This window comes from Piliocolobus tephrosceles, chromosome 6 (genome assembly GCF_002776525.5).
Source record: "Piliocolobus tephrosceles isolate RC106 chromosome 6, ASM277652v3, whole genome shotgun sequence".
NCBI lineage: Eukaryota > Metazoa > Chordata > Mammalia > Primates > Cercopithecidae > Piliocolobus > Piliocolobus tephrosceles.
The window spans coordinates 162,607,612-162,631,605 of record NC_045439.1 but is presented as its reverse complement, the minus strand read 5'-3'; the positions used below and the strand labels follow the sequence as shown (position 1 = coordinate 162,631,605).

General features: G+C 42.6%; 1 protein-coding gene across 2 annotated transcripts in view; it reads left to right on the top strand.

The window, feature by feature from the left end:
• OCA2 (OCA2 melanosomal transmembrane protein) overlaps positions 1-23,994 on the top strand; it is a 342,859-nt gene that overhangs the window by 119,263 nt on the left and 199,602 nt on the right. For both annotated transcript variants that reach the window (XM_026447197.1, XM_026447196.1), the window contains 2 exons: positions 12,638-12,770; positions 21,596-21,743. In XM_026447197.1, the coding sequence (XP_026302982.1) occupies positions 12,638-12,770; positions 21,596-21,743 (281 nt within the window). The remainder of the gene's footprint in view (positions 1-12,637; positions 12,771-21,595; positions 21,744-23,994) is intronic.

The window sequence follows — 23,994 nt, the reverse complement described above, 5'->3', positions numbered from 1 at the left end:
TGGCCGACATGGAGTAACAGGGCCTGGATTTACTCTCTTGCCTGGGAACGTCAAACAGAACAAACAAAAATAAACCAAAACCAGACAAAACACACGGAACAGTGGCAACGAAGTCACTGGACACCAGGCACAAAGCGGCAGATCCCTGTGAGACGGAAAACAGATGCGGTGAGTTCTGTGACTGCTCCAGCTCCCCACCTCCAGAGCACGGTGCAGGGAGGCACGACCCGGCAGAGCCCACGAGACACCCTGAGTTGAGAGGATGAAGCTGAAAGTCTGGGGAGACCAGGGCAGCGAGAGTCCGGAGGGGACACAGCTGAACCGCAGAGATCCTCAGAGAGTCCCCTTGGAGTATTCAGCAGAGTTCAGATCAGCGCATTCGTGCGAGGAGACGACACGAGACCCGGGGAGAACAACCCAGAAAGATGAGAGGGACGAGTGCTTGACGCACACGACAGCAATAGTGGTGATGTCTCTTCTGCCAGGCAGACTGGAACCTCTTAATTTTTTTATTTTTATTTTATTTATTGATTTATTTATTTTTGAGGCAGAGTCCCCCTCCGTCGCCAGGCTGGAGTGCAGTGGCGCGATCTCTGCTCACTGCAAGCCCCACCTCCCAGCGGAACCCCTTAATTCATGGAGCACGGGGTAGAGTACTCACCAGGGTCTTGCCTCAGTCATGAGGGGTAATTAACTACAAAGTGAACACTGCTCTGCTTCCACCTAAGAAATCTTGAAACTAAGACCCCAAAGGACCAAACTGTTTCTAAATATTTCAACTGCATCCCAGAACAAACCTCAAGAATATTTAGAGTGATACAAAAATATTCGACAGCACACAGGGGAAAACTTGCAATGTCTGGCAACCAATCAACGATTATCAGGCATGCGAAGAAGCAAGAAAATATAACCTGTGACAGGCGTGGTATGAACCATTTGAAACTAATGTAGAACAGACAACGGTGTTAGCATCAGGGGACGAGGACATTAAAACTGTTACTACAACGGTGTTACTGATACTCATCAAGTGGCAACATTAAAGATACTAAAAAAGCCCCATGTTAAACATCTAGACATGAGCATGACAATGTCTGAGATAGAAATACACTTGTTGGGATTCGTGGCATGTTAGATATTACATAAGGAAAGATTAATGAACTTGAAGACATAGATTCAAAATGAAACGGAGTAAAAAGATAATAACAAGGACTGAAAAGCATTAGTGAGCTATGGGAAAGCTTCAAGTGGCCTAACATGCAATTCTCATCTCTGGAGGAGAGAGGGGAATGGAAAAAGACACCTGAAAAATGGACCTAAATTCCAAATTTTATGAATGGTATAAACCGACAGAATCAAGAAGTTCAATGAAACCAGAGCACAAGAAACATGAAGAATACTACAGTGAGGCACATCATAATAAATTTTTTTTTTTTTTTTTTTTTTTGAGACGGAGTCTTACTCTGTCGCCCAGGCTGGAGTGCAGTGGCCCAATCTCGGCTCACTGCAAGCTCCGCCTCCCGGGTTCCCACCATTCTCCTGCCTCAGCCTCCCGAGTAGCTGGGACTACAGGCACCCGCCACCTCACCCGGCTAGTTTTTTGTATTTTTTAGTAGAGACGGGGTTTCACCGTGTTAGCCAGGATGGTCTCGATCTCCTGACCTCGTGATCCGCCCGTCTCGGCCTCCCAAAGTGCTGGTATTACAGGCTTGAGCCTCCGCGCCCGGCCATAATAAAATTATTTGAAAACAATGATGAAGAGAAAATCTTAAGTTTCCAAAGAAAAAGACATGTTACAGGCAAGGAAGCAAAGATAAAGATGACAATATATTTCTCTTTAGAGATAATGCACGTGAAGGCAACGGAGCAACACCTTTAAATACTGAAAGAAAACACCAGTGATCTCAGAATACTACACCCAGTGAAAATCTCTTTTTCTTATGTACAAAAACAGACGTTTTCTCATATAGAAAAGCTAAAAAGAATTCATCAGCAGCAGACCCACATGGTAAGACATACTAAAGGAAGTCTGTAAGACAGAAGGAAAGTGACACCAAATGGAAACATGGATCTTCACAAAGTCATGAAGAATACTGAAAAGGGTAACTACATGGGTAAATTCACATAATTTAAAAAATTACTCAAACCACTTTGAGATAATTGTTTAAACAAAATAACGTAATATGTAAGTAAAATTGATGACAACAATAAAATAAAGCCTGGAAGGGGAGAAATTAAAGTATATTAATGTGTCAGGTGCAGTGGCTCACGCCTGTAATCCCAGCACTTTGGGAGGCTGAGGCGGGTGGATCATGAGGTCTGGAGATCGAGACCATCCTGGCTAACACGGTGAAACCCCGTTGCTACTAGAAATACAAAAAAAACTAGCTGGGTGTGGTGGCACGTGCCTGTAGTCCCACCTACTTGGGAGGCTGAGGCAGGAGAATTGCTTGAACCCAGGAGGCGGAGGTTGCAGTGAGCCGAGATTGCGCCACGTACTCCAGCCTAGGCAAAAGAGCGAGACTCTGTCTTAACAAAAAAAAAATTATATTAATGTAAGATATTTTATAGTATATGTAAACTACTATAATATAATTTGAAGGTAGTCCGTGAAAGTTAAAAATGTATATGATAAACTCTAAAGCAACCACTAAAAGGAAAAACAAAGAGTAACAGCTAATGCCAACAAAGAATATAAGTGGAATCATAAATAGTATTTATTTAATGGAATGGAATGTAGAAAAAAGGCAAAAGGAAGCAAAGAAATGATGGAACAAATATAAAACAAATTGCAAGAGTTAAACCTAACTATATTTAATAATTATATAACATATAAATAGTTTAAATATCCCAATTAAACAGCAGGGATCGTCAGATCAAACAAACAAGCCCCATCCAACTATAGATTACATCCAGATAAACTTATTGTAAGTTAAAAATATCATAAGCCAAAATATTTTTTTTTTTTTTTTTGAGACGGAGTCTCGCTCTGCCGCCCAGGCTGGAGTGCGGTGGCTGGATCTCAGCTCACTGCAAGCTCCGCCTCCCGGGTTTACGCCATTCTCCTGTGTCAGCCTCCTGAGTAGCTGGGACTACAGGCGCCCACCACCTTGCCCGGCTAGTTCTTTTGTATTTTTTAGTAGAGACGGGGTTTCACCGTGTTAGCCAGGATGGTCTCGATCTCCTGACCTTGTGATCCACCCGTCTTGGCCTCCCAAAATGCTGGGATTACAGGCTTGAGCCATCGTGCCCGGCCCAAAATATGTTTAATATACCTAAGCTCCTGAACATCATGGCTTCGCCTAAGCCCACCTTAAATGTGCTCAGAACCCTTACATTAGCATACCATTGGGCAAAATCTCATACAAAGTCTACTTTATAATAAAGTGCTGGATAGCTCATGTAACTTATTGAATATTGTACATTACATCAAAGTTGAGATGGTTTTGCACCATTGTGAAATTGAAAAATTGTAAATTGAACCAAATTAAGTCAGGGAACATCTGCATTACGCTGCTTACAAGACACACATTTACAATATAAAGACACAAGGGCAGGCACGGTGGCTCACGCCTGTAATCCCAGCACTTTGGGAGGCCGAGGCTGGTGGATCACCTAAGCTCAAGAGTTCAAGACCAGCCTGGCTAACATGGTGAAACCCCGTCTCTACTAAAAATACAAAATATTAGCTGGGCATAGTGGCGGGCACCTGGAATCCCAGCTACTCGGGAGGCTGAGGCAGAAATATCGCTTGAACCCGGAAGATGGAGGTTGCAGTGAGACAAGATCACCCCATTGTACTGCAGCCTGGGTGATGAGTGAAACTCCATCTCAGAAAAAAAAAAAATGTCTGTCTGTCTGTCTGTCTATCTATCTATCTATCTATCAACACAAATAAATTAAAAGTAAAGGAATAGCAAAAGACTCATCAGAACAAAGTGGCTATATTAATATCTGACAAAGTAGACTGCAGAGTGAAGAATATTTCTAGGATTAAAGAATGTTTCATCATAATAAAGGGGTAAATTCATATAGTGAACATAAAAATTACGATTATACAACCAATGACAGACCTTCAAAATATGTGAAACATGATAGTACTGCAAGGAGGAATAGATAAATCCTTAATTATAGTTGGAGAGTTCAGTACAATTCTCACAGTAATTGAAAGAACAAGTAGGCCGGGCGCGGTGGCTCAAGCCTGTAATCCCAGCACTCTGGGAGGCCAAGACGGGTGGATCACGAGGTCAGGAGATCGAGAGGATCCTGGCTAACACGGTGAAACCCCGTCTCTACTAAAAAATACAAAAGAACTAGCTGGGCGAGGTGGCGGCGCCTGTAGTCCCAGGTGACAGAGTGAGACTCCATCTCAAAAAAAAAAAAAAAAAAAAGAACAAGTAGAGAGAAAATCTACAAGGATATAGAAAACATCATTGTTAACTAACATGATCTAGTTGACATTTATAAAAAACTCCACTCAATATCAGAAGAATGTATATTTTTTTTCCAGATGCACATAAAACATTAACCGAAATAGATTCTAGGCAATAAGACAAATCTCAATAAATTTAAAAAGATTCAAGTTAACATAAAATATTTTCTCTGACCACAGTTGAATTAAATTAGAAATTAATAACAAGGATATTTGGAAAATTCTCAAATATCTGGAAACTAACACACATTTCAGTAATCCAAGGGTCAAAGAGGAAAGTGAGATTGAAATTAGAAAGTATTTTTGTACTCATCCACTTGGAATGCCATAACCAAATACCATAGACGGGGCAGCTTAAATAATAGCAATTTATTTCTCACAGTCTGGAGGCTAGAAAGTTCAAGATCCAGTGGATTTCATTCCCTGGTGAGGGCTCTCTTCCAGGCTTGCAGATGGCCGCTCTCTCACTGTGTCCTCATGTGGCAGGGAGGCAGGGAGAAGAGGCAGAGATGAAGCTCTCCGGCATCTCTTCTTATACAGGCATTAATCCCAGCATGAGGGCTCTACCCTCATGACCTCATCTAAGCCTTATCACCTCCAAAAGACTCCATCTCCTAATACCACCCCATTGAGGGGGCGAGGTAGAACTTCGGCCACAGTACTTTCGGGGAAACACAATTCAGTCCCGAGCAGTTTTGTGTTGAATTATAGTGAAAACAGAACATATCAAAATTTTTAGGATTCTTCTATAGCAGAAGTCAGTAGACTTCTTAAAAGGCTATATATAGTTAATTTTATAGGCATGTGGGCTGTATGGTCTCCATTGCAATTACTCAGCCGCACCACTATGTAGCATGAAAGTAGCCATAGACAACACATAAATGAATGGATATGGCTGTATTCCAGCTCCATGTGTGCTGGTCCCCACTCTGAAGCGGTATTTAGAAGGAAATGTGTAACACTAAACACCTGTATTTGAAAAGATGTGTCTCAAATCCATAACCTCAGCTTTATCCTATGGAATCAGAAAAAGAAATTAAAAGTAAGCAGAGGAAAAAAATATATACAGACTAGAAAAATAGGGAACATCAATGAAGGCAAAAGCTGGTTCTTTGACAAGATCAGTAATATTGACAAACATCTCGCCAAGCTGATGAGGAAAATGAGACAGAAGATTCAAGTTACTAATATCAAGAATGAGAGTTGTTATATTACAGCAGAGCACACAGACATTACACTATTCTTAGAGAAGGTCATGGACAACTCTATGTAAACGATCTGACAGCTTAGATAAAATAAACATTTTTTTTGGAAAGACACACTCTTTAAAACTTCACTCAAGAAGAAGTAGGTAACCTGAGTTGCCCTATAGCTATAGAAATCATCAAATATGTAGTTAAAAACCTTCCCACAAAGAACAAAACATAAACAACTCAGCCTAAGATAGCTTCTTTGTTGAATTCTCCCAAATAGTTAAGGAAAAAATAATGTCATAATACCAGTTCTATACAAAGCTTTACAGTAAATTGAAGAGGACAGAATATTTCCCAATTAATTCTGTGACGCCCTGATATGTAAACTAGACAAAACCAGTATGAGAAAAGGCAATGATAGATAAATATTTCTTGTGAACATAGATTTAATATTTTAAAAATTAGTAAATCCAGTTTAACAATATATACATAGGTAATACATCTTAGTCAAGTAGAATTTATCCAGGAATGGAAGATTCTTATGATATCTGAAATATTAATCAATGTAATTTACTATGCTAACAAACTAAATGAAAAAACCATGTGATCATCTCAATAAATGCAGAAAAAACATTTGGCAAAATCCGGTATTTATTACTGATGAAATCTCTCAAGAAACTAGGGATAAAAGAGAAATTCATCATCCCAATAAAGAATATCTGAGAATCTTTAGCTGGCATCACACTTCACTGAGAATAACTGAATAGAAACAAGACAAGAATGTCTGTTCTCACTCTTTTTATTCAACATTTTATTGGAGGCTGTGGCTCATGCAATAATGCAAGAAAAGAAATACAAAGCATCAATATTGGTAAGGAAGAATTAAAAGTCTTTATTTGCAGAAGACACAATCGTCCATGTAGAAGATTTGATGCAATCCACAAAAGAGCTCCTACAAATAATAAATAAATTTGACAAGGTTGCAGGATACAGAGTCCATATACAAAAATTAATGGTTTTCCATATTTAGCAATAAATAACTGAAAATTAAAATTAAAATTTCTTTTACAGGAGCACAAAACATATGCTGTATTTGGTATTGCATATGACCAAACAGATGCAAGGTCTATATACTGAAAACTACAAAACTGCGGAGTAATTAAAGATCTAAATAAATTAAGAGGTACACCTTGTTTATGGGCTGGAAAACTCAAAATTGTTAAGCTATCAATTATTTCCAAATTGATCTATAAATTCAAGCAATCCCCATCAAAACCATAGCAGGTTTTTTCTTTGAGTAGAAACCGACAAGGCCGGGCGCGGTGGCTCAAGCCTGTAATCCCAGCACTTTGGGAGGCCGAGACGGGCGGATCACGAGGTCAGGAGATCGAGACCATCCTGGCTAACACGGTGAAACCCCGTCTCTACTAAAAAATACAAAAAAACTAGCCGGGCGAGGTGGCGGGCGCCTGTAGTCCCAGCTACTTGGGAGGCTGAGGCAGGAGAATGGCGTGAACCCGGGAGGCGGAGCTTGCAGTGAGCTGAGGCCCGGCCACTGCACTCCAGCCCGGGCAACAGAGCGAGACTCCGTCTCAAAAAAAAAAAAAAAAAAAAGAAACCGACAAGCTGATTCTAAAATTGATATAGAAATTCAAAGAATCCAGAATGACAGAAAACAAAAACAAACTGAAAGGGCTAGTAAATCCTGACACCAAGATGTATTATAAAGTCTCAGTAACCAGCACAGTGGTTTTGGTATCAAGATAGACAGATAGATAAATGGAATAAAGTAGGGAGTGTAGATACAGACCCACACATAAGTGAACTACTGATTTTTGACCAAGGTGCAAAGCCAAGTCAGCAGAGACAAGATAGTGTTTTCCACAAATTGTCCTGGAACAAATGGATATTCAGATGCAGGAAAAATGAACTTCAGTCCACACCTCCCACTATATCCACAAATTAACTCAAACTGGATCATAGATGTAAGTGTAAAACCTAAAACCTTAATTTCTAGTGGAAAACCTAAGTTGTAGTAGAATAGGTAGAAAAATAGTTCAAGTGAAGATGTGGCTACTGCACTTCATTAGACTTTTTGTAGAACTTGGCTGTCAACTTGGCTGTTTTTCTCTTCTTTTTATGACAACATTTAATGAATGCTGCAACAGTTTAACTCTCCCGACTAGCATCACATTAGTGTTAATGTAAAATCCTAGGCATGATGTATTTCTTACACACAACCTGAATTAACTCTGCGTCCTTTTAAGCCTGCCTTTGCAGTCCTAGATTGAAATATTCTGAACTAAACAATACGAAGTGACCCAAGACAGACACTGGCTGTGTTTCTACCAAGCCATGTAGAAAACTGAGGGCAAAGAACAGTCTGTCAGACCATTGCTGCAATCCTCCATGGCATGCTGACAAGCTGTTTTAAGATACCCAGATTTTAAATATGATGGTAGGAGAGAAAGGTGAGGTTTTGCAGAAATACTCAGAGGGCCCTGGAAGTGAGTACCCTCTATGGTCTTGCTGAGGCTCAGCGCAGGCTTGTCATACAATTTTCTGCCAAAGTGATATCCTCTGGGGAGATGGCCTTAGGACTGTCCTTGTTTTACTGAAGGTGGTATTCCTTGTCTTCTACATAATGACTTTCCCTGAATTTGGGAATTAAACTGTAATGGAGTCTCGCTCTGTTGCCCAGGCTAGAGTGCAGTGGCGTGATCTTGGCTAACTGCAACCTCCACCTCCTGGATTCAAGCGATTCTGCTGCCTCAGCTTTCTGAGTAGCTGGGATTACAGGTGCATACCACCACACCTGGCTAATTTTTATATTTTTAGTGGAGACAGGGTTTCACTGTGTTGCCCAAGCTGGTCTTGAACTCCTGACCTTAGGCGATCCGTCTGCCTCGGCCTCCCAAAGTGCTGAGATTACAGGCGTGAGCCACCGTGCCCAGCCTTGATTTTAATTTATTTCACAGTGGTTTGGAGATAAGGAAATACTTCTCTGTATGGAGACACAGATGCACTCATAGTTTCAGGGACCGTGTCTTCAGCAGAGATAAATTTATAAAGCCTCATTATCAATAGTGACAGCACAGCCATACATTTGCATCACGTGATGTGCATATTTATTTTGCATTGTTTAGTTTTTCATCAAGGAACTCAAATAGAAAACAGATTGTGAAATAAAACTTAGGTTTGAAATTAATTTTAAAATTATTCATGAAGAGGAAGTCCTACAGTAATCAGGCAAGATAAAGAAATAAAGACTACCCAAATTGGAAAAGAGGAAGTCAAACTATGTCTGTTTGCCACTGATATGATCTTATACCTAGAAAACTCTAGACTCCTCCAAGACTCCTAGATTTGATAAATGAATTCAGTAAAATCTCAGGTTACAAAATCAATGTACACAAATCAGTAGCACTGCTGTACACCAACAGTGACCAAGCCAAGAATCAAATCAAGAACTCAATCCCTTTCACAATAGCTACCAAAAAATAAAATACCTAGGGATATACTTAACCAAGGAGTTGAAAGATGTCTAAAAGGAGAACTACAAAATACTGCTGAAAGAAATCATAGATGACGCAAACAAGTGGAAACGTGCTCATGGATTGGAAGAATCAGTATCACAAAAATGACCATATTGCCCAAAGTAACTTACAGATTCAATGCAATTCCTATCAAAATACCAATATCATTTTTCACGGAATTAGAAAAACCAATCTTGAAATTCATATGGAACCAAAAAAGAGCCTGAATAGCCAAAGCAATCCTAAACAAAAATAACAAATCTAGAGGCATCACATTACTCAACTTCAAATTATACTAAAAGGCTATAGTAACCAAAACAGCATGGTACTGGTATAAAAGTAGACACATAGAGCAATGGATCAGAATTGAGAACGTAGACATAAAGCCAAATACTTACAACCAACTGATCTTCAACAAAGTATACAAAAACATAAACTGGGTAAAGGACACTCTATTCAAGAAATGATGCTGGGAAAACTGGCTAGCCACATGTAGAAGAATGGAACTGGATCCCTATATCTCACGATATACAAAATAAGATGGATTAAAGACTTAAATCTAAGACTTGAAACCATAAAAATTCTAGAAGAAAACCTATGAAAAACTCCTCTGGACATTGACCTAGGCAAAGAATTTAGGACAAAGATGCCAAAAACAAATGCTGCAGAAACAAAAATAAATGGGATCTAATTAAACTGAAAAGCTAATCAGGCTGGGCGTGGTGGCTCACACCTGTAATCCCAGCACTTTGGGAGGCCAAGGTGGGAGGATCACCTGAGGTCAGGAGTTAGAGACCAGCCTGACCAACACGGTGAAATCCCATCTCTACTAAAAATAAAAAAAATTAGCTGGGCGTGGTGGTGCATGCCTGTAATCCTGGCTACTCAGGAGGCTGAGGCAGGAGAATCACTTGATACACAGGGAGGCAGAGGTTGCAGTGAGCCGAGATCACACCACTGCACTCCAGCTTGGGTGACGAAGAGAGACTGTCTCAAACAACAACAACAACAACAACAACAAAACAAGAAGGAAATAACCATCAAAGTAAACAGAGAACCTACAGAATGGGAGAAAATATTTGCAAACTATGAATCTGACATAGGACTAATATCCACAACTACAAGAAACTCAAACAAATTAGCAAGAAAAAAAACCAAATAATCCTAATAAAAAGTAGGCAAATGACATGAGTAGACATTTTTCAAAAGAAGATATGCAACTGGCCAAGAAACATATGAAAAAATGCTGAACATCACTAATCATCAGGGAAATAAAAATTAAAAGAATGAGATACCATCTTACTACAGTCAGAATGGCCATTATGGCCATTATTAAAAAGTCAAAAAACAATAGATGTTGGCACAGATGTGGTAAAAAGGGAAGGCTTATACACTGCTGGTTTGAATGTAAATTAATACGACCCCTATGGAAAATACTGTGGAGATTTCTCAATGAACTAAAAGTGTATTTACCATTCAATCCAGCAATCCAGCCACTGTGTATCTACCCAAAGGAAAAGAAGTCATTATATCAAAAAGACACCGGCACACTTAGGTTTATCACAGCACGGTTCACAACTGCAGATACATCGACTCAACCTAAATGCCCATCAATAGATAAGTGGATAAAGAAAATTTGAGATGTATATATATATATATGTGTATACACCCCCACACCACACCATAGAATACTGTTCAGCCATAAAAAAGAATGAAATAATGTCTTGCAGCAACTTGGATGGAATGCAAATGCTTCACTCAGTGCTGTGTCATTTTGCTGTGGACGCACACCCAGGACTTCCTTAGTTTTTTTTTTTTTTTTTTCTTTTATGTACTCATCATTTTTTTCTCCAATTGCCTGAACATTTCAAATGGGGCAAAACTTTATAGTTATTATGTTCTAAATCATTTTCTCTGACCCAATGGTTCATTTTTTTTTGCTTCTGAGTTTAGAAGAATTTAAAACAGTTTCATAAGCCCCTGAAAGTATCGTGGACCTTTTTCAGGTATCTGGGGTATGAATTACAGAGATAAGCACAAAATTCGATGTAATACCCCCATTGAAGAACTGTCAGAAAAGTGGTGCATTCTTCTATATGATCACCCAAAGCATTCTACGAGTCCCGCCTCTGTGTGGTTTCCCTGCTATCTGCCGAGGAATTAGCTTATACAGCTCCATCTGTCATTTGTAATGCTGTTTGCAAGGACAACCGTTGGATGTACCAGTAACTGCAAGGGATTAAGCGTTTCAGATTATTATATATTGGCAAGCTCTAAACTTTGACACAACTTCATTGATAATGGCCTCTCGTTGTGTTGTATCTTTAACAATGTTGAAAGTGATTTCACCTATTTTCTAAAAGTGAGAGAAAAAATACATACATTTTAATAAGGAACAATTAATATAGTTTAAATCACTCAATCCCAGACCTTTGGAAGGTAATTTTCCAAACTCCTATTGTGGGATCCTCACTAATGTTCCATGTGACTTGTCACCCCTCTACCTGTGTAAGAGGCTCCCACGGCTCCCAAGGCAGAGCTGGACTGCCCGTTGTCTCTCCCGCCCTGCCCCCTGTCGCTCCCCATGGTCGTGCATTGTCACTGTGCCTCTGGCCCCCTCTGTGGCGCATGTGACCCATGGACACTACAGAAAAGACCTTGAGTTCTTGCCAGATGGCCAGCTTCATGGGGATAGGAGCCTCATCTGTCCTGCTGGGGGCTCAGGAGGTACCTGCACAGATGTGCTGAAGGTATAAAAGCACATGGTCAGTGAAAGAACAGAACCAACCAATGACATTGCTGACTTATTCCAGGACAGATCAACCTAGTGGGGATTTTGCCCAGCTGTAAAGATACCGTCAGTGGCCGGCCATGTGCAGAGCCCCAGGCGGGCAAAGGAAGCCTGCGGGGAAGGCAGGTTCCTGCCTGGATCCCTGCTGCTGGTCCCATGCTCTGAGCGATCCCAGCCCTGGTGGGCCCTGGGTGCCCTGCGGAGGTCTCTGCTCTCCAGCCGTGAGGACTCTTTCAAACCAATGGAGTGAGATGTGTAAAAATTCAACTTACCTTCAAATGGGCAAATATTGTCAGACTGTTTAGTGTTTTGTCCCATTCGGTCTTTTTTCACCGTATCTGGGGGAAGGCATCAATCTAGTGGTGAAGACAGACCGAGCCAAGGTTGAGTTAGATGTGGTGGCCTGTTTTTGTTTCTCCCTATGATGGCTTGTCATTTGTGTAAGAATTGGTTTTTGGCTTTTGACATGAAAGAAACAAGCCTTAACAATTTTCAAAATCATGGTGAGGAATCTGTGTTCTTCCTTGGGCTTTGTGTTGTGCTCCAGGACCTCTGCCTAAGGTCCTGGAACTCCTGGTGAGCCCCTTCCCTCCTGGGCTCTGGCCCTCCCTGGACCCTGACTCGGGGAGCTGCTGCCTGTGCAGAGGAAAGGCCCGTCGCCATTTCATTTCTGCTTGTCTATTTCCAGGGCCTGGACTTTGCCGGATTCACTGCACACATGTTCATTGGGATTTGCCTTGTTCTCCTGGTCTCCTTTCCACTCCTCAGACTCCTTTACTGGAACAGAAAGCTTTATAACAAGGAACCCAGTGAGATTGTTGGTGAGTACAGGTGCCTCCTCATGTAGGCTCGGATTTCATTACCATAAGATTGTTTGTTTACCAGGGGAAGTTCTTACCAGGAAGTACCTGTCGATGGGTTGCTGGATGCTCAGTATCAGTGACTCTTCACGTCTGCCTCCTAGTATACGCTGTGTTTTCAGGGCTGCTGTCATGAGCTGTGCCTCTTCAGTTTTCTGTGAAGTGTACTGTGCTAAAATGTGCAAAGTTATGGCCACCATGTACAACTCACATGTCATAACCTCCTAAAGCCATGTGTGTATGGCACAAATACACTAACATAGATGGTAGTGCTTTAATAGTGTATCATAGCTTGAGTGCTAAATACGACTGCAAATACAGCAACATAACCCAGCACAGGAGGTGATGTGCCCTGTCAATCAAGAGCACATGCTAGGCTGGGCGCGGCGGCTCATGCCTGTAATCCCAGCACTTTGGGAGGCCGAGCGGGTCAGATCACCTGAATCAGGTCAGGAGTTTGAGTCCAGCCTGGCCAACATGGTGAAACCCCGTCTGTACTAAAAATATAGAAATTAGCCGGGCATGGTGGCACACACCTGTAATCCCAGCTACTCGGGAGGCTGAGGCAGGAGAATTGCTTGAACCCGGAAGATGGAGGTTGCAGTGAGCCGAGATCGTGCCACTGCACTCCAGCCTGGGTGACAGAGTGAGACTCTGTCTAAAAAACAAACGAACAAACAAACAAACACAGCAGATGCTGAGCACCAGCCAGCAGGATGAGGGCTTAGGGCCATCTTACCGTTTTGCACTTTCATCACTTAAACACTTCAGTGGATGTTTTATTGAGATCGTTACTCACTAGAATGTATTAGGAACAATAGATTATTTGGGGGAACAGCCAGCCTTTCCTTGGTGAGCTCCCGAATGTGGATGCCGTGCAGGTTGCCTGGGTAACGGGCATCAGGCGACCAGAGCTCGGCAGATGCAGGCGCTCTTCTTCTTCAGGGGTTTTTAGAGCTCACGGGTTGTATGTTGATCTCTCTCAGCCTTTGTGATTCCGTGGGCCTGTGTCTTACAGGATCTCAGTTTGTCTTTGTTCTGGATAAGATAGCCAGATTCCATTTCCACGCGGGCGGCTGGAGGCCGTGACATGGTCCTGCCTTACTCCAGTTCCTCCGATGCTGACTGTCCCAGACAGATCTGTGTGACTTTCATGTTATTCAGAATTTGAGTGTTTAAAAAATCTCATTAAGAAAATATTGTTTCATGTGCCTCCTCAGGATTTATCTGACAAAACGAGATTGTTCTTGGGAATGTCCAGTCGTCTTACCTGGGGCCGGGACCTAGTTCAGCCCGTGACAACTAGCTAGAGGTGTTTAGAATGTTTTATAATCAACTAATACATGCACAGTAAAATAAATTAATATATAGGTTTCATTTTCTGAGGAAAATGTTAGAACCAAGGGAGAGCAAAGGAGACTGTGATTGTGATGGATGATTGTCCTGTCTCTTGGAGCTTGTGTGTGCACAGCTGTGCCTTAGTGGAGAGCTCAGCTGTCATCCTGCCCAACTATGCCAGCCTCTCCCAACCTCCCTGGTGACCACAGTGTCTAATCTTGAGAAGAATTTGGGATACACAGATTTAGATACATAGAAAATAAATCTCTGTAATCAATTCCTCACCATTCCTGAGTAAGGAACAGAGAAAAGCTTCAAGGGAAGTGGGGAGGGATGGTGGGAAGTGCGCACACATGGTGAAGCTGGAACCTTCCGGCAGTGCTAAGACCAGCAGTGCAGAGTCGGGTGATTGCTCTGTGCCACTGTTGGGCCTAGAGGGCTCCAAATTTGGAGTCCTTGGTAAAACTGCAGATTCCTAAGCCCCGCTCAACAGATCTGAGTTTAGCAGGCCTGTGGTAGTGTACAGAGCAGTGTCAGAACAGGCTTGGTTATGTTGCAGGGAAAAAGTAACCCTGAAATCTCAGTGGCTTCCAGAACTGTGTTTTCTTCCTCGTGTTGGCTTTGTACCCCTCGCCTCCTCCCCAGTGACCTGGCAGGGGCCCCGATCATCATCTGTTCTTAGAGTCCTGAGTGGCTGGCCTTGAAGGCAGAGAATATCATGGGCCCACTCTGCCATCGAGTGACACAGGCAGGCTCCACCCAGTCACAAGGGACCAGGCCAGGCCAGCCTACCAGGTGCTCAGAATGGGAGAGAGCATGACGTACATGGTGAAAGGAACAGTAATCACCAGCGCCTGTCCCTCTGATCACCAGATATTCAGCTCCTGCTGCTGCTTGCTAATACTTGGTTAGCATTTTGTATTTGTGTACATCAGGGATCTTGATATGGTTTCCCGTCTTGTAATGTCTTTTTTTGTTGTCCTCATAGGTGGAATACAGAAATACTTCGTCATCTTCAAAGTTTTGGAAGAATTTCTGTAGAATTGCTATTACTTTTTTCTTAAATGTTTATTTGGACATGTATAGGCCTGGATGTTTTTGTGGGAAGGTTTTTAACTACAAAGTCAAATCCCTTAATATACATGTAGGGATGGCTGTTCAAGTAATCTGTTTCTCCCTGAGTGATTCTGGTAGTCGGTGTCTTTCGAGGAATTTGTCCATTTAATCTAAGTTGTCGAATGTATTGTTGTAAAATTGTTCATAATATTCTTTCATTTTCCTTTTAAGGGCTATCAAATTTTTGATAATGTCATATCTCTCATCTCTGATGTTGCAGTTTGTCTTCTCTCTCTCTTTTTGGTTTGTTTATCAATTTTATTGATCTCAAAGAACCAGCTTTTGATTATATAGATTTTTCTCTACAGTTTTTTTTCTCTTTTAATAATGTCTATTGTGCTCTTTATTATTTTTTTCTGCTTACTTTTGGGCTTATTTTTCTTTCACTAGTTTCTAAAAGTAGAGGGTAAGGTTATTGATTTCACGTGCCTCTTATTTTCTATTATAGGCATTTAGTGCTCTAAATTTCCTTCTAAGTATTACTTTAGTGACCTCTCACTAATTTATTAAATATTTCATTTTAATTCAGTTCAAATTATCTTTCTTTTTTTTTTTTTGAGACGGAATCTCGCTCTGTCGCCCAGGCTGGAGTGCAGTGGCCGGATCTCGGCTCACTTCAAGCTCCACCTCCCGGGTTTACACCATTCTCCTGCCTCAGCCTCCCAAGTAGCTGGGACTACAGGTGCCCGCCACCTCGCCTGGCTAGTTTTTTTGTATTTTTTAGTAGCGACGGGGTTTCACCGTGTTAGCCAGGATGGACTTGATCTCCTGACCTTGTGATCCACCTGTCTTGGCCTCCCAAAGTACTGGGATTACAGGCTTGAGCCACTGTGCCCGGCCCAAATTATCTTGTAATTCATCTTTTTATTTCTTCTTTGATCCTTGGATAATTTAGATGGTTTATTTACCTTCCAAGTATTTGGGAAAGTTTTTGCAGTTACCTAATTTAGTTCCAGTATAGTAAGAGAATGCATTTCATAAATCTTGAATCCTTTAAAATTTATTGAGACCTGTATGGCTATAGAATGTGGTCTATCTTTGTAACCGTTCTGTGTGTACTAGAAATGAAAATGTATTCTGCTCTTGTTGGGAGGGATGTTCAATGATGTCAGTTATGTAGCTTAAGTCAGATTGGCTGATAATGTTATTCAAGTATTCTATATCCCTGCTGATTTTCCATCTACTTGTTTTATTAATTATTGAGAGATGGATACAGACGTGTCTAAGGGTGATTATAGATTTATTTATTTCTCTTTGTAATTCTATCATTTTGCTTTATGCATTTTAAAAGTTTATTAGGGCACATAAATATTTAGGATTGTTCTTTCATCTTGATGAATTAACACCTTTATTATTATAAAAACAATCTTTGCGATCCATGTTAATATTCTTTGCTCTGAAATATACTTTGTTGTTGATATAACAATTTCATTTTTCTCTTGACTAGTGTTAGTGTGGTATATCTTTTTCCATCTTTTTACTTTTAACTTATGTATGTCTTTAAAGTACAGTTCTTGTAAGCAGCATATATTTGCATCTTGCTTTTTAATCTACCCTGATAGTCTGTCTCTTAGACATTTATATTTAATGTGCTTAGTGATGTGATTGAATTTAAGTGTAACATCATATTATTGTTTTATATTTGTGCTGCTTTATTACTATTCTCTTCATTTATGCCTTCTTTTGAATTAATTATTTAAATATATTCTATATTTTCTCCTCTTTTGGTTGTTACTTTTTTGGGCTTTAATTCTGTTTTATGAATTTAGTGACTATTATACCACTAACTTTAAGCGATATTATACTACCCAGCATACAGTAGATGAACTTAACACTAGTATAGTTCCATTTCTCTCTTTCTGGCCTAGGCTTTTTCTCCTGAGATTCCTGGCTCTGGGCTCACTACTCTAGGTTTCCCTGGAAGCCATCACCTCCTGAGTGAGGCCGTATCCCACACGGCACTGTCTTTGCCTGTTTGAAACATGTATGTGGCCACTGTTAAGTAATACCATCAGAAGTTGGTTGAGAAGCTCAGAAAGGTGGAGGCTGATAGAGAGGTAAGAGATGGGATATCTGACGATGGCTCCTAGTAAGAGGCTAGAGTGGCAGAGACAAAGAGTTGAAACTTATATGGCAGAATCAGCACAATGGTGCTGGTCATTTGGGGTTTTGAGTCTTCTCTGAAGATCTTTGACATCTTTAGCTCTATTCTGGAGGCCACAGGGAACTACTGGATATTTGAAAGGAGGAATTTATCTATCTGTCATCTATTTATCTATCTATAATCTATCATGTAATCTAGGAAATGATAGATCTAGGAAGATAATAGCTAGATATCAGTTATCTTCCTATCATCTAGGAAGGTGATAGACAGATTTATTTTATTTTATTATTTTAATAATTAATTTTTAAAAATTTTTATTTTTATTTATTTTATTTTTTAATTACACTTTAAGTTCTGTGATACATGTGCAGAACATGCAAGTTTGTTACATAGGTATACATGTGCCATGGTGGTTTGCTGTACCCATCAATCTGTCATCTATGTTAGGTATTTCTCCGAATGCTCCTAGTGCTATCCCTCCCCTAGTCTCCCACCCACTGACAGGCCCCGGTATGTGATGTTTCCCTCCTTGTGTCCATGTGTTCTCATTGTTCAACTCCCACTTATGAGTGAGAACATGCGGTGTTTGGTTTTCTGTTGCTGTGTTAGTTTGCTGAGAATGATGGTTTCCAGCTTCATCCACGTCCCTGCAAAGGGCATGAACTCATACTTTTTTATGGCTGGATAGTATTCCATGGTGTATGTGCCACATTTTCTTTATCCAGTCTGTCATTGATGCGCATTTGGGTTGGTTCCAAGTCTTTGCTCTTGTGAACAGTGCTGCAGTCAAATATGTGTGCATGTGTCTTTATAGTAGAATGATTTATAATCCTTTGGGTATATACCCAGTAATGGGATTGCTGGGTCAAATGGTATTTCTGGTTCTAGATCCTTGAGGAATTGCCATACTGTCTTCCACAATGGTTGAACTAATTTACCCTCCCACCAACGTTGTAAAAGCATTCTTATTTCTCCACATCCTCTCCTGCATCTGTTGTTTCCTGACTTTTTAATGATCACCATTCTAACTGGTGCGAGATGGTATCTCATTGTGGTTTTGATTTGCCATTTCTCTAGTGACCAGTGATAATGAGCTTTTTTCATATGTTTGTTTACTGCATAAGTGTCTTCTTTCAAGGAGTGTCTGTTCATATCCTTTGCTTTTTGATGGGGTTGCTTTTTTCTTGTAAATTTGTTTAAGTTCTTTGTAGATTCTGGATATTAGCCCTTTGTTAGATGGATAGATTGCAAAAATTTTCTCCCATTCTGTAGGTTGCCCATTCACTCCGATGATAGTTTCTTTTGCCGTGCAGAAGCTCTTTAGTTTAATTAGATCCCATTTGTCAATGTTGGCTTTTGTTGCCATTTTTCTTTTTTTGAGATGGATCCTTGCTCTGTTGTGCCCAGGCTGGAGTGGAATGGCACAATCTTGGCTCACTGCAACCTTCACCTCCTGGGTTCAAGCAATTCTCCCACCTCAGTCTCCCAAGTAGCTGAGATTACTGGCACCTGCCACCATGCCCAGTAATTTTTTTGTATTTTTAGTAGAGAAGGGGTTTCACCATATTGGCCAGGCTGATCTCGAACTCTCAACCTCAGGTGATCCGCTTGCCTTGGCCTCCCAAAGTGCTAGGATTAAAGGCCTGAGATAGATAGATAGAACAAGTGGTGTTTTATGATTAACCAGGGGCAGATTGGTAGGAAGTGGCTGTAGTTAAAGGTTACTAAGGAACAGTAAGAATTAAGAAATGTGAGAGGGTGAGGCCTGGACAAGCAGGTAACCTAGGACAGGAAGAAGCAGACGAGACAAGAGCTGTGCCAGCATATCCTGGGCTGCTCCTGAGGCTCACACTGCCCTACCATATGTTTATTTATGATGTATCTTATATCTCTTTCCAGTTTTGGAAGGCCATCTTGTAACCTACCAATTAAATTTTATCCTTTAGCATCAAACACAGATCTGACACCTGTGACACAGTAATGTTAATGTGGAAATATAAAAGAGAATGACATTGACAAGAGCAGGATGACATTTCAGTCTTGTGTTCCCGGAAGAACAATTGCATTGTATAAAAACTAAGAAGGTAAGGGTAGGAGAGAGACTTTGTGGGAGGAAGATAAAGTGTTCAGCTATGAGTTTGCAGCACGGGGTTCAGAAGGAAATACTGGTAGCCAGCTGGGTCTATGGTCTTGGACCTCAGCAGAGTAGACAGGGTGGGGAAATGAAGAGGAGGTGCAGAGGAAGCCTGGGAACTGATACGTGGACAGGTTTTGGTAAACTGAGTTCTGGGTGAATGGAGTGAGCTCCCTTCTCCTGGGCAAAATCCCTCCCTACTAAATTCCTTCATAATTTGTGTATTACATTCCACAACGAGGAATGCAAAAGCGTATTACCTGAGTATTAATGAGTGGGTTGATCTGAGTAGAGCAGCACATCCTTTTTGGTTTGATGGGTTAGAAGGCAGGTAGGTGCTGGGTGCACACTGAGGTGGCTGAGGCTCCCCTGGAGAGTAAGCACCTGCAGTAGTTGCGTAGGGACTGGAAGGCCAGCTCCACCAACACAGCCTTGGTTCCCAGGCTCTGCTTCTCCAAACATAAAGGTGTGGAGAGACTTCCAGCCTGCACCCAGCAGCTGGCACCAGAGATGAACCATGCAGAGGTGTGAGCCTTTTAAAGCTGATGAGCCACTTCAGAAAGTGGCCCTTCACCGCGATGCCTTTAGAGAACGGCTGGAAAGTCTCTGGTACTTTGTGGACGGGCTTTTAGCAAGATTTAGAGCACAGGGTGAAATACTGGCTCTGTCTGAACTTACACTGGAGACCTCCCACAGATGGTGTTTTTGTGTTCAGTGTTTCAGAGAGCGAGTTCATTAGTTTTTTCCTTCACTTCCTCTTCCCCTTTCTTTTTGTGTTATCATAGCCTCATGGGTGGTTTAACGAAGTGTGAGACTTTTCAAGAGGAGATGATGGATCTGTTTCTCTGAAGAGGCCTGTGAATTATACCCAGGTTCCTTTTATTTTAGTAAAGCTACAAAGCATCGATATGTGCTGAATAAAAACATATTATGTATCTTAGTTCTAAAGGTTTCATCCTGGTAGGGCTGAAGCTTTAGAGAAAGCCGTGTGCTAACTGAAATAGTCTGGTGCTCCCAGGCTCTGCGTGTTCTCTCTGAGTCTCGGCATGCTTCGTTTCCAGACTGCCTCCCTCTGCCTAACTCATCTTTGTTGTTGCAGTAGGTCTGCCGTGCCGTGGGTGAGGAGCACTCGCGTACTGAGCAGAAGGAGCTGAAAGGTGGCATTTTCCCTTTCCACTGAACCCACCACGTCCGTGCTGCTTCCCGGGTCTTTGGGTGATCGCCTTGACTCTGCCCCGAGCTGCTCTTCCGGTGCCCCAGCGCTTGCTTGAAAGGCTTTGTCTTTTCATCTTTAATTCGTGTGATGGGTAGTGTGGGGCAGTGCACGTAAGGGTGGTTCATGAAAATATTGTGCTTTCTTATATTCTTTTAATGGATATTTCAAGAAACATATGTCATGTTTTTAGCAGTAAAATAGAGGTTAAATGTAGGTTTTCATGAAATATTTGAATGTCTTAAGAGGCCATGAACTGACACATCATTTCTCTACTCTTCTCTATCAGAAGGTGTCTGAATTCAGCGATGGGTGAAAATTCTGCTCATTCTGTAGATTTCAGCATTTCCTCAGGTCATCTGCCTCTCTCCTGCCTGTGTCAGAGGCTCGGTGGGGCCTGGTTGGAGAGCGCCTCCCTGTCTTCTGCCGTTACCAAATGCCCTGCCGGAGAGCCCTGAGCACCTGCTCCTGAGAATTACACTTGTGTTTTCAGTGGTCACTAGATCTGCTCCTGAAACCCCCTCAAGGATCGGGCAGTGTCTAGATTTTGGCTGGAAGCAGATCCGAAATATTTCCTGCAAGAAGGGGAAAGGTTGTCAGGTGCTAGCTTTGATGTATTGGTTCAAGAAAGGAATTTATTCTTCACGGAAAGGGTTGAAATTGCCTTACTTTGCTTTTGTGATAATTTTTACATGTCAGCTTTGTCATCTGGGCTGCATTGCAATAGCTTAGGTGCTGAGAAGCTCTGGGTGACCCTGGGCTACCTGCACATCTCGAGCGTGTGTCTGCTCCGCCAGGCCTCAGCTGTGGGGGAACAGAGGAGGGCGTTGCTGATGTCTGAGGTCGTGGGAGACTCAAGCTTCCCTTTTCTTTCTCTGCAGAACTGAAGCACGAGATTCACGTCTGGCGCCTGACCGCTCAGCGCATCAGCCCGGCCAGCCGCGAGGAGACTGCCGTGCGCCGCCTGCTGCTGGGGAAGGTGCTGGCCCTGGAGCACCTGCTCGCCCGGAGGCTGCACACCTTCCACAGGTACCGGGCGGGGTGCTGCTCAGACTGTGCTGGTGTGCAGCAGCACGTTCCATGGCCCTACAGAACAGCGACACTAGCTATACACTAATACGTGATTTTTAGGTGACACACACTGTGCTAAGCCTCTTATGGTGCATTTCATCTAACCCTCACTGAGCTCTGCAGGGGGTACACAGCCGAGTTTAAGGACAAACAAACAAACCAACAAAACAAAACCAGAGGCTCAGAGTTTGAGCAGCGTGCCCAGGGTTGTGCAGCTTGGAAGGAATGGCGCTGGGGGTGGAGATCACACTCTCAACCACTGGGCTGTCCCATCTCTCCACGTTGTAATTGTTGCACGACAAAAACAAAAAACCATTAATGCAAAGACTAATCGGACAAAATATTCTGCCAGTAGTTGATTTTCAGGCACCTGAAAGAATATGAAAGCCCCCCTCAATTTGTTTCCTGGCGTTCATTGTTAATCGAAGCTGGGACTTAAAGGGTAACCATGAATTGGTGTTTTCTCTCCTTGCTGTGACGTGGTGCCGAGTTCCAAGCAGTCTTTGTTCTGGAAGCTCAGACAGAAGAAGCAGGAGCCTGGTGACCCCCCAAGGGATGCCGAAGCAGAAGCGTCCCCACAGCTGAGCTGCGAGTGGGTGGAGGTGTCCATCTGGGCAAGGGGAAGTGTGAACCCTTATGAACAAAGTCTAGAATGGTCTTGCGTGTTGCCATTCGCTGAGCCCTGAGGGGTCACCCTCCATGGGTGTCTCAGGGTCTGGCTGTTGGTGGGAGGATTCCCAGGCAGTCTCACAGAGTCCCACACAATCCTGGGAGGAAGTGCTGGCTCTGTAGTGTTGGCTCTATCCCCAGCCCAGGACCCACCTCGCCCAGCAGTGCTGGAGCAGCAGGACCAGTGTCCTCAGGCCACAGGGAGGCCCTGAGTTGCAGGCTGGGGAAAAACGACCACCTTTGGCAGCAGGCGCAGATCTTAAAGGAAGACACTTCGTAAATTAGAGGTAGAATAAATTGTCCTGGTGTTGGGTGTTAAAGACACACTTAGTGCATCTCAGGTTACAAACATGAGGAAACGTGGGCTCCGGGGTGCACCACGTTCCCATCAGCTCATCTGGTGTTAGTCACACATGGGGAAACCGAGACCTGGGGAGGGCGTGGCTTCCCAAGGCCACACAGTTGCTGAGAAGCAGATTACCATGAGGGTGTCCTAAGGCAAGGTTGGGCTCTGCAGGTTTTATTTTTTTATGTTTTTGAGACAGAGTTTAGCTCTTCTTGCCCAGGCTGGAGTGCAGTGGCACGATCTCGGCTCACCACAGCCTCTGCCTCCTTTACCTCCTGGGTTCAAGCAATTCTCCTGCCTCAGCCTCCCAAGTAGCTGGGATTACAGGCATGTGCCAACCCGCCTGGCTGACTTTGTGTTTTTAGTAGAGACGGGGTTTCTCCATGTTGGTCAGGCTGGTCTCAAACTCCCGACCTCAGGTGATCTGCCCGCCTTGGCCTCCCAAAGTACTGGGATTATAGGTGTGAGTCACCATGTCCGCCTGCAGGTCTTATTTTTACATTTTCTTTTTAAAAATTGTCCTCAGAATCATTCAACTGTGTCTGCTGTGATTCTTATGGCCCGGACTGGCTGTGAGGTCAGCCTCCTTTGATACTAGAACTGCATTCTTCATTGTGCAGCTCCTTTTCCCTAATTGGTGTAGGAGGAAGTCAGCCAGGAGGGCGGGCTGAGTCAGAAACATGGAAAAGGAGAGGCAAGTGGGAGCCACTAAAGGGGCTGAAACAGGCGGGAGGAGACCACCCCGGCAGGAGCAGCACAGACAGAAAAGCCTTCAAAGCCGGTCTTCCCCAACCGCTGACCTCAAGCGATCCTTCCCGCTCAGCCTCCCAAAGTCCTCGGATTTTAGGCGTGGAATTGATCACTGATTGATGAAAATCAACGTTAAAGCAAGTGACATTTCTTTTACCATGTTTTTCTTTGGTTGGTTGTAAGAGCTGTACAGGTTCAGTGCCCTCATCTTGGAAACAAAGAGATTCGGGAATGTAGAGGTGCACGTAAAGAGGAAAATAAAGAGGCTGACGGTCGCTGCCCTTGTCCGTGTGCTGACGCGGGGTTTTCATGAAGCGTCTCGTGCACAAGCTGTCCCACACACCTCCTCACACTCACCTCTTTCGTCATTCAGGCCATTATATGTATTTTTTTTGGGAAAATGTAGAATGAGCACCCTTTCCAGTCAACCAATGAAGCCCCACT